This window comes from Poecilia formosa, unplaced genomic scaffold (assembly GCF_000485575.1).
Source record: "Poecilia formosa unplaced genomic scaffold, Poecilia_formosa-5.1.2 Scaffold257, whole genome shotgun sequence".
Lineage (NCBI taxonomy): Eukaryota > Metazoa > Chordata > Actinopteri > Cyprinodontiformes > Poeciliidae > Poecilia > Poecilia formosa.
The window spans coordinates 647029-657286 of NW_006800196.1; the positions used below are offsets into that span (position 1 = coordinate 647029).

At 36.9% G+C, this 10258-nt stretch overlaps 2 protein-coding genes across 2 annotated transcripts in view; both read right to left on the minus strand.

The window, feature by feature from the left end:
- Window positions 1-2185: 2185 nt before the first annotated feature.
- sumo3b (small ubiquitin like modifier 3b) lies at window positions 2186-6631 on the minus strand. Its single transcript, XM_007570282.2, has 4 exons — window positions 6492-6631; window positions 5871-5999; window positions 5658-5729; window positions 2186-3261 (listed from the first exon to the last, which is right to left on the minus strand). Exons 1-4 carry the CDS (start codon window positions 6510-6512, stop codon window positions 3199-3201), a joined length of 285 nt encoding a protein of 94 aa, XP_007570344.1. The 5' UTR covers window positions 6513-6631; the 3' UTR covers window positions 2186-3198.
- A 1475-nt stretch (window positions 6632-8106) lies between these two features.
- pttg1ipb (PTTG1 interacting protein b) overlaps window positions 8107-10258 on the minus strand; it is a 4768-nt gene continuing 2616 nt past the window's right edge. Inside the window, exons 5-7 of the mRNA XM_007570283.1 lie at window positions 9317-9382; window positions 9011-9057; window positions 8107-8651 (exon numbers count right to left, since the gene is read on the minus strand). Coding sequence (XP_007570345.1) covers window positions 8608-8651; window positions 9011-9057; window positions 9317-9382 — 157 coding nt within the window. The 3' untranslated portion in view covers window positions 8107-8607. The remainder of the gene's footprint in view (window positions 8652-9010; window positions 9058-9316; window positions 9383-10258) is intronic.

Below are 10258 nucleotides of genomic sequence, written 5' to 3' on the forward strand. Positions count from 1 at the left end.
GGAGGGTTAAATAGTTGGACTGCTGCAACTTAAATGGGTCAAAGAAATTTAAAGTTGTTGAAGGAATAAATTAATTGAAACTGGTATATATTTGCTGTAAATGTTTTGGAGTATGGCATTCATAACTTCTCAGGGAGATATAAATAAAATTGTTTTTCCAATGAAATTCTACGTTTTTGCCGTTTTTTTCCATCAGGGGCAAGAATGCTGGGCAGAACTGATAGGAAGATAGATGGAGCTAAATACGCAACAATCCTGATATGAAAACTTTAAGAGTCTGCAAATAATTTGAAACACAGAACAAGGTTGACCTTCCAACAGGTCAACGACCCTAAGCCCGTAAACGACATCAACAAAAGTCACAGTGTAACAATGTTAGATCAAAATGTAATCATGTTCTAGAATGGTCCAGTCAAAGTCCAGACCGAAATCCAATTGAGAATCTGTGGCCGGACTTCAATGTTACTCCGATACTTGGATTGAGATTCTTCTTGATGGATACTCCCAATCCAATCTCAGCTTGAGGTATTTTGATGGGAAGAATGGGCAAAAAAATAAAATAAAATCAGTCCCTAGACCTGCAAAGTTGTTAGAGACAACCACCAAAAGATTTATTTCAGGTGTTTTTATTTGCTTACATTTGAAAATTGTCCAAAACAAGCCTCCCTAGGGTAAATTACAGCGAACAATTTAAGCAAGCGCAAAATGTATTTCTATACAACATACAAATTTAATAAAATATAATCACCCTCTGTTCACACACGTTTTTATGTGTGAATGGACATTTATGTGACTGTAAGTGAACTACTTCTTATTCTTATGAATAAGCAACCCTTTCACCACTGTCACAGCAGAAAGGCACATGACACAAGCTGTTCACTGAATCAATACTAATACAATAACAATCAGTGTAGCTCTCATAAATGCACTGTCAAACAAATGAGGTTGTGTAATGAGTCATGAGTGCTATACGACCAACGGTCATTTTATTGACAAAAAACTGAATGAACGCAGTAGTGTTACCTCCCACAGTTTATGTAAACAATGTCATTGTTTTCTTTCCATAATTTCAGAGATGACTCAGTTTATCTTTGCAGAGATGTTCCACAAAGTAGCTGCACCAGCCAGCTGTGAGCAGTCCATAAAAAAAAAAAAAAAGAAGTTCTGGTTCAGCCATCAGCAGGAGGTTAAATGTATAGGCGGAGGGGGCATAAGACGGCTGCGTTTCTGAGCCATTTCTGGAAATATGCAGATATCTAAAACCCGCCTGAGGAAACATAACATTCAAAGAAAGTGCCAGAAATAAATGCAACACAATCAGACCTTTGTGTGAGCAACCTCATGGGGGGAGTTCACTTAGCTGCTGCTCAAGAACATCTGTGAAATCAAGTTTGCTTAAATAGGAGGAGGTACGTGAGATTTCAGCCCTCGTCTGGAGCAACAGATATGCTTTTGTAGTTGTAATTTCGGGGCTGCAGAATTTTGAGTTTGAAATGAGCTGTGAAAGAATCAACCGAAGGCATAATCACGCCCTCTAGTGCATCTTGTTTGTATTACACAGAAAAAGGCCAAATCTATTTCATGGTGGACGTTTGAATTTTACACCCATTCAGTAAATAATAACCCTCATTAAGGTCCTAAATAATCATTACGGATATTTTCCCATAGTCAAAGCGCTCCTACATTTTATATCTTTATAAAAAAAAATATCCCAAGGATTTAACCTACTTCACCTTGTAACAAAAATGTTTAGTAATATATGTGCAGTGCCTTAAATGGGATGAACATGCTTTATAACCCTTCAGTGGACATGGATTTAAACATTTCTGCAATGAACAATGGGCAGAAGTCCCTATGGTTGTATACAATTAGTCATCACAAATGATTAATGGCATTTAGGTTTAGGGAGGGACTTTTTCCATATAGGACCAAGTTGTTCAAGATCCCCCTTTTAATTTATGGAATTATTTGCAGCCTTTTGTATTAAATTATATTTTCTTTGATATAAAGAATTATTTAAAACATTTAAGTGTGACAAAATAGAATAATAGGAAATCTTGAATGGGGTCAAACACATTTTCACAGCACTGTATAAAAATTATAGCCCAATACAGCCTGCTCATGGGAATATTTAACTATGTAAAACCTCTCAGCAATTTCCCACAAATGAAGGTCAGGCAGACAATTCAAGAGGTATCAAACTATATTTATTGTACACTGAACAGGGACAAATAATGTACAAATGAGGAAGAAAAGCCAATGTCCCTACTTGCTCTTAAAAGTTACATTTAGAACACCGGAGGACATTCTCAAGGTAACAAAAAAAAAAAAACAAAACAAAAAAAACAATCCCAGTAATAAACAATAAGCAGCTAACAAAAAAAAAAGGATTATGAACTTTTTACAAACCTATTCAAAAAAAATTGTCAAGACAGTTTGCATGACTTTGCATGTATACAAATGCGCCTGTAATGGACCAAAAAGGTGAGCTGGTTTTCCACTCTGAAAGTTTAGTTACATGTGACAAAGTCAATTTACAAGTGAAGGAAACGGTTTTCCCTACGTACGACTAAGGAACCAACAATGTACAGTAACTTATACATCTACAACCCTTAGAGATCCACATTTTTGGTCCTGCAAACCATACAACACCATTTAGATTGGCTTTAAATATAATATGGATACTTAACCCTTTGCTGCACAAGATTTTCTCCTGTTTATGTTAAATATGTTACATGGTTGTAAAAATGCTATCAGACATCGGAATCAGCCTCAAGCAGAGGAGAATTTCACACAATATCTTAACCAGTATGTCAATTAAAACATTTGAACCCGTTTTAAGTCTAAATGCTTATAAATTGAGAGACAGAATAAGGCTTATGATTCAAGAGTTTTGAGCACATCTTGTCACACAATCCCTCCATTTACAAGATGTCCGATCTGAGGTAAGCCCCAGCTTCAGACAAATAGTTCATTTAGGAGAATAAAACACTTTTAAAAGGGCTCCTCTGCATTATTTCAGACTTAGGATTGCCCTGCCCCCCAACCCCTGAATGTCTGACAAAAAACATGAGCCTGGCATTGAGCCAAGCACAGAAAAGGAAACAAACAAAAACAAAACAAAAAAAACTTAACTTGTAGAAATAAACAATACAACATGAACAAAATCTGATGTTACACCAATAGTCCAAATGCCACTTAGTAGACTCCTCCTGTTTGTTGCTGAAATACATCAATAGTGTCCTCATCTTCCATCTCCAGCTGCAACAAAAAGCATTTAGTCATAAAACGAAGCACGCACAAGGACATACAAATCTGTTCAAATAAACAAGTTTGAGGGAAGTTCAAAATTCTTAGAATAGCTGAAATCTTCATACACATAAATGCATCCAGAACAGTGTGCGTTTTATTCCAAAGCAAAGAGAATTGCATATTTTTCCCCCTCAGTTTCCACAGAAAGCAAGGAAAAAGAGATTAAGTTACTCAAAAATAAAAAATAGAAAAAATAAATAAAAAGCTGTCGACATGATCTTTTAAAAACTCAAAAATGTAACTTGAAAACAACGTTGAAGTGAAATACCATTTTGCTGCGTCAGTACTTCTATTGGGGGCCACTTCACACATTGTTTTAAGGGTCAACCAATCAGTCAAGTGTATTTGCATAGCACATTTCAGCAACAAGGCAGTTCAAAGTACTTTACATCAGAAAAACACAGAAAATACAGTCACAGAAGACGCAGTCAACAATTGAAACAACAGTTTGTCCGGTGGCAGTATTATACATCAGAATGTTTATCAATGTTTCATTTATAATGTTTCAAAAGCAACTTTAATTTTAAATGTGCATTTCTAACTGTCAGAAGTGTTTTCACAGTAATCTTTAAAGTTTGATCAATGAAAGCAAAGCAACCTTCACTGAATGCTTGCAAATATTAAAAAGTTTGCTGTCGGCTTTACCATTAATAAATTACATTCAGTCTGCAACAATCCATTTTGCACATTTTACATATAATCCAACAAGCTGTGATAAAACTGATAAGTGTGATGAAACAGTAATGATGATTCTAAATGTTTCTATTGTCACATGGCTACTTCCATCTTCAGCTCACCTTTTTTAATCTAGCTATGAAAGTTACAATGAGATTTTCCAAATGCTTGGAGTATATATTGGGATGTGTGAAGAAGTGGCAATTGTTTTTATGATTAACTGCTGAACATTGGTTGACTGCTCGCCATTTCTGAGCCGGAGAGCAGAAAGGTGTGGAGGGTAGAAGGAGTTTGCACTAAATTTTAGGCAATGCTTACGGCAGACGAGCATACTGCATCGCCACTGTAAAGTAAGTGAGGGGACGTGAGGGGTCGCTGGAGTGTTCCGGCCCTGTGGCCGGGGTCCGCTTCAGTTCCACTGCAGGAACGGGGCCCTCAACATCAGAGACTCCCTCACACCGACTGAATGAACAAAACTCTACCGAAATATCAAAAGGAGAAGCACCAGACTGACACAGCTCTCTGCCTCGAGGTGTTAAAATGCTGCCAACATAGTGCACTTCATATTGTGTTTTTATGCTTTTGTTTTATCCATGCAACACAGAAATGCCTTCTCTGGTTGTAGGCTATTAGCTGTACAACGCAATAACAATTTTACCAATTTAATTTAATACTAAAGCAGAGAATTTTGAGTTTGGAAAATGCCTCAATTACTATAAAAAAAAAAAAAAGTCAGTGAAGTTACAAAAATCCAGGGTGTGTATTAACCAACCAGCAGGGGATCTCTAGCAGTTTTTAGTACAAAGCTCATTTACATTGTCAGCAGTTAATAACAATCAACCCTGATCGCTCCAAGGGTCTCCAGATTCCTGCTGACTAATGTTTTGCGCCCAGTCCAATAGAAACCCCTCTCCCTTCTTTGCTTTATCATCACATCAACCAGCTGACTGGAAAGGAGCGCACCCGAAAGCTCCACATCATTAAACTACCTAAACCTCCGCTTCAACATTATATTATGTACCGACGCTCAGGTTGTGTTTACTTAAAGTCAAACACATAATTATATAAAAATGCTTACATTTATTTGTTTTTATCATGACCATTAAAGATACTAAGGATGTTTTACTTTGATATGAAAAATTGAGAAATTTATAACCAAGACTTGGAAAAATATTGACATAAAATAAAGAAAACATAAGTATGAAAAACTAAATGTGTACTACCCACCTTCCTTTTTTCCTCTCATTTTCTTCCTCCTCCAACCCTAGTATTATTTCTGTCTTTCATATCATTTTTTAGGTCACTTCTCCCTTCTTCTATTTTCTACATCTTCTACATCTCAAATAATTGTTTCCCTGTTTGCATCTTTAAAAATCTCCCCCTTTCGAATTCCTTCCATGTTTCCTGTAAAAGCTTACCTCTTCCTGAAAGCATACGTCATAAATTCTTAGGGAATTTCCACATTGCATATTTTAAAATATATAAAAAAGGGCGTAAATATAAAAATGGTTCCTCAAGACAAGAAATGGCAAAATATCACCCAGAGCTTCCCTACTCTCAAAGTTATTTTGTATGCTTTAAGGAGCATCCAAACATCTGGAGGCCCAAAAGGCAAACTGAAATATTTAACCTTGCTTTCACCACAGTGTGCGATGTTGTGCTTTACCAACCTGTGCAGGTGTGTCTGTTTCATTGATTGGCTGTCCATCAAACCTAAACCTTATCTGACGAATTGAAAGCCCCTGTGAAAGACAAAAACAACTCAAAATCAAAACTGAAACCAGCTCTTTTGATGTAAAGTCTGAATTTATATATACATTAAAAAAAAAAACACTTCTGGAAAGAAACCAGGTGTATTTCAGTGTAAAGGGGGCTGAGCTTGCCTGTCTTTCGCAGTACGCCTTCATGAGTTTGCTGAGCGGAGTGTGCCTCTTGATCTTGAACTGGACCACTGATCCATCCTGACCCGCTACCTTCAGGTTGATGTGGTCGTTCTCCGTCTTCACTCCTTCCTGCAACAAAATTACTCATCCTCATCATCACGAACTCAAGAAGCGGACTAGCCGGGAGCGACTAGCTAGAGCCAATTTTGTCAGATTTCAGCGCTGAGGGAAGGTCTCACACATCCATGCCGCTTTCTGTTCTTCCAGGGGGTTAGCTTAGCATGCTAGCCCATGCTGAAAACTGGCGCAGAGAGCCACAATGGCGCAAACGCTCAGGGAAAACGCAAATGATTTACCCCCTAACCATCCCGCATGCTAGTATTTAAGAATATAAATTATTTTAAATGCAGCCCAATAAGTAAAACTACAGTTAACTTATCAAAAATATTAAATTCAAGCGTAATGTGCGCACAAACCCAGAATATCCGCAAACCTTTGTTTTCCCCGTCTGCCCGCTTAAACACGGTTACCGCAGCCTTTAGCGCAAACTTACTGCGGTAATTATTAGCATTAAACACTGAACCAGGACGCGGCTTTTCGCCACAGAACCCCGGTACCAACCTTTGGCTTCTCCTCAGACATGCTGCTACTTTCTCCGGTGCCTGGAACAAACGTGGAGCCTGGTCTCGGTGCTGCTGAGGCGGGTTGTTCTCACCTCCTACGGCCCGGCTCTTTCGTCTGGAGCAAGAGCGCGCACCGGACAGAACTTTAAAATCTGATTCGACCAAACGGGATCACGTGTTCCCAAACTTCACGGGGCCGCGGACACGTGAACGCGTACAGAAATTTTGCGCACTCCCGTGAGAGAGCTAAGCCGGATATGACGAAATTCAAGACATATCCCGTGTTAACGAAATAAAACTAGCTTCAGCCAGCAGCAGGGATACTTAATCATTAATCCAAATATGTAATATCGATTTAAATGTGTATGGCAAGCCTGCTCCACACTGTTAAGCTGATGTTTTACTTGCTTAAGAATATGTAATTTAAATAATAATTAAAAAGAATAATTATTTGGAGGAAAATACAGGTAACCAAATGTTTAGTCACACTGTAATAACAAAACCATTTTTCTCATTGTCTGTCATTGTCTGTTTTAGGTTTGTTAAGTTTACCAACAATGTTTGTATTTGCCAAATGCCAGAAATATTACATTTCCATTTTTTCAAAGAGCATTTTTTTTAAATTACAATAACATACATTTCCTGGATATTAAGTAGACCTCAGTTTTAATCTGTATCCTCTGACAAATTTGGATTTCTTTTCTTGGCCCATTCTCCCTACTGTGTCTGAGTCAGGTTTGTTGGTCTTCTTACTTGAATACAACTTTTTAACTGGCTGATGTCCACTCCAAAATGATACATTTTTTGTCTTTCTTTTTCTACCACCATAAAATCAGGCTAAAGTACCCAAACATTGTACTTGTGCAAAGGTAGCACTACTTCAATATATTTTGACTCAAATGGATGTAAAATTAGTTATTCACAAAATTATTTAAGAGTAAAATGTATTACTCTGCACTGCAGTACTGAGTAGCTGACAATCACTGATTAAATATTTTACAATGATGTCATCAGAAAGACAAAAGTGATAAAGTTATGTGCAAGTTCTGGTATTTTGTAAGGCCAAAATTAAAAACTTAGTACAAACTTGAAAAAAATTGCATTCAGGTTGGAATTAGGGTTGGAAAAGGGGCTGGAAAAGTCTGTGAAGCTATGTACTAGTAAACTTTAGTGTTTCATCCTTCCTTCTGATGACAAGTTTATGGAGATGATGATTTGATTTTTCAGCAGAACTTGACACCTATCCACGCAGCCAAATGTAGTAATAGATGCTTTAATGACCTCGTTGTGCTTGATCTCAGTCAAGCCAGGTAGAAAATCTGTGGGGCATCGTGGCTCGTATCAGAGGATGAGAGAAACCAGAGATAACAAAAGCAGGCTGCTATGAAAGAAACCTAGACTTCCTTAATACCTCAGCAGTGCAACAGGTTGATCGCCTCCATGCTACACTGCATTAATCCAGTAATGTGTGCAAAAGGAGGTCTGAATAACTACTAAGTGCATATACTGTACAGTGGATGGACATACTATTCAGTAGGCCACCATTTCTGATTAAAATAATCTTTTTTTTAAACAGAGAAATGAACTTTAATGAATACATACGTAGAACAAAGCAGAGCAAACAATTGTTTATTGTTTTTATTTTCAAATGCATTATTACCTACACAGAGATCTGATGAATCACGTCATTAAAAGACTCTGAAACATTTTAAGATTAATCTAATAAAGTTTGAAATCAGACAAAATAAAAACCTGTTAGAGGCCCTTTAGCTCAGACCACAGTCATGTTGCTGCAGAATGAAAGCATAGCTGTTACAACACTGCAATGCCTGTAAAATCCTTCAGTATCGATGTTTTAGCTTATCTTGGGTGACAACACTGTGCCTTACAGCTTGTTTTACACGTGCACAGAAAAGCATATTAGTTGAACAATCCTTTTAATCAGACATTAGGGGGCCTTTGTTTGTGAAACAAGTGTTAAGTAAAGACAAGGTTTTTATTTTTAGCTCGGTCACAATGAAATTAATCTGGAAGATCACAGTTTATCGATAGGTACTCATGACTGCATCTCATTGTTACTGGCATCAAAAAGATCCTCTTGACTGACACACCTCCTAATGATCATCCATGCGGGCGTAAGGATTTTCCTTCGCTATGCCTATTAAAAATACATGAACAAAGATTGAATTTAGGAAACTGTGCTAACTGCATTAGTTACTTTTACTGTTTAATAATGGCAAATGTGGATTTTATAAAACAGTTTCAGTAACTGGAGAAATGTAGTTCTGCCTTTATCCACTAGATGGAAACATTGACCACTTGAAAAGAAAATAAATTTTTCTTTGTAGTCTTTTCATTATTATCGCTTGTTATTCTTCACTTTCTCTAACTACCTCATCAAATATATTTTTCATGTGCTATTCTTTCTTTTTTAAAAGCAGCACATTACTGAATTGTTATATCCTAAAATCCCTATCTGATATTTCCAAGTTTCATCATCAAAAGAACGGGTCTCACCATATTTCTGTCTTATTTCATCATGCCTCAGCTGGATCTCTGTTTTCCTAAAAGGGGAGAAAATCAAGGACAAACTGTTGAACGGCAGACAACAGTTCAACAGCTTGGATCTGTTTATTTTCACATCAAATTAATACGCAACTGAGCTCATGTGCAGAGTATATTTGAAACAAGAAACGTGTACCGTAATTGGTTGAAAATTACTTTAAATCAGATTTTGGCCACATGAAAAGAAAATGATGCAATCTAGACAGAAAGCAGGGATTGATCAGGTTCTTAGCAGACACCTACTCAACAGCCATTCACCTGGCTTTCTGACGGGCCTTCCTCGCTCGGGTCTGTCTCTCCACCTGCGCTTCTTCTCTTTTGCTTCTGAAAAAATATAAAATAAAAATGACTTTTTTGTTTATATGTTCAAAATATTAAATGGTTTAAAGAAGATGTAAAATTCTTATGAGATCCAGTGTCTTTTGAACCATTTCATATTTTGTCAGCTTACATACAAAAACTTTAATTAATGGGATTTTAAGCAATAGACCACACAAAACAGTGCTTACAGGAAGAAAAAGCTGATATATGTGGCTCCACTTCTTTGAGACTCTCTTACTCTGATACCGACACAATAAGATCCAGTGTAACCAGTGGCTTTCCAAAGTATTCTAATTAGTAAATAGAGTCAGTCTGTGTGTAATTTATCTCAATATAAATGCAAATGTTCTGTGAAAGTTACAGAACATTTATTCTGATGGTTGGAGAACATAATACAAAACAGCACCATAAAACACAGCAAGAAGCGCCAGCTGTGGGTTAGTGCTTCATCTGTGGAATGAAAAGATAAAACACAAACCATCCATGCCATTTTTTTTAAAATCTGTTTGGGTAATGTGAAGTGGCTTGGGTATCCTCTGATGAGCAGCCCTTACACATCCTTGCTGCATTAACAAAACTTTTTCCTCTCAGGTGACAGGTCGGTGACAGAGCTTTGGAGAAGTTCAAAGCAGTTGGGTTATAAAACAGGCTGCAAACACAGATTTTATTTGTGAAAATAAATTACAACTATCTATATATTACTTTGCTTTGGCGTAAATTCCCAAGTTTGTTGTTCAACATGGTAAAATGTAATAAAGTTCAAACGTTTTGAATACTTTTCAAGGCACCATATTTTAGACTTTTTATTAGTGATGAGTCATCTGAATAAGTGCTCTTGGCTAACAAAAGAGAAGATTATACTAATCCTATCAAGGAATG

Bases quoted from the DNA above. Each gene is read 5' to 3' on its own strand.
- sumo3b (XM_007570282.2), bottom strand. From the start codon at position 6,512: ATGTCTGAGGAGAAGCCAAAG. The intron at 5,730-5,870 runs GCAAGCTCAGCC...TGTCTTTCACAG, and splicing joins AGGCGTACTGCGAAAGACAG to GGGCTTTCAATTCGTCAGAT. The intron at 3,262-5,657 runs GTTGGTAAAGCA...TTTTTGTTGCAG, and splicing joins AAACAGACACACCTGCACAG to CTGGAGATGGAAGATGAGGA.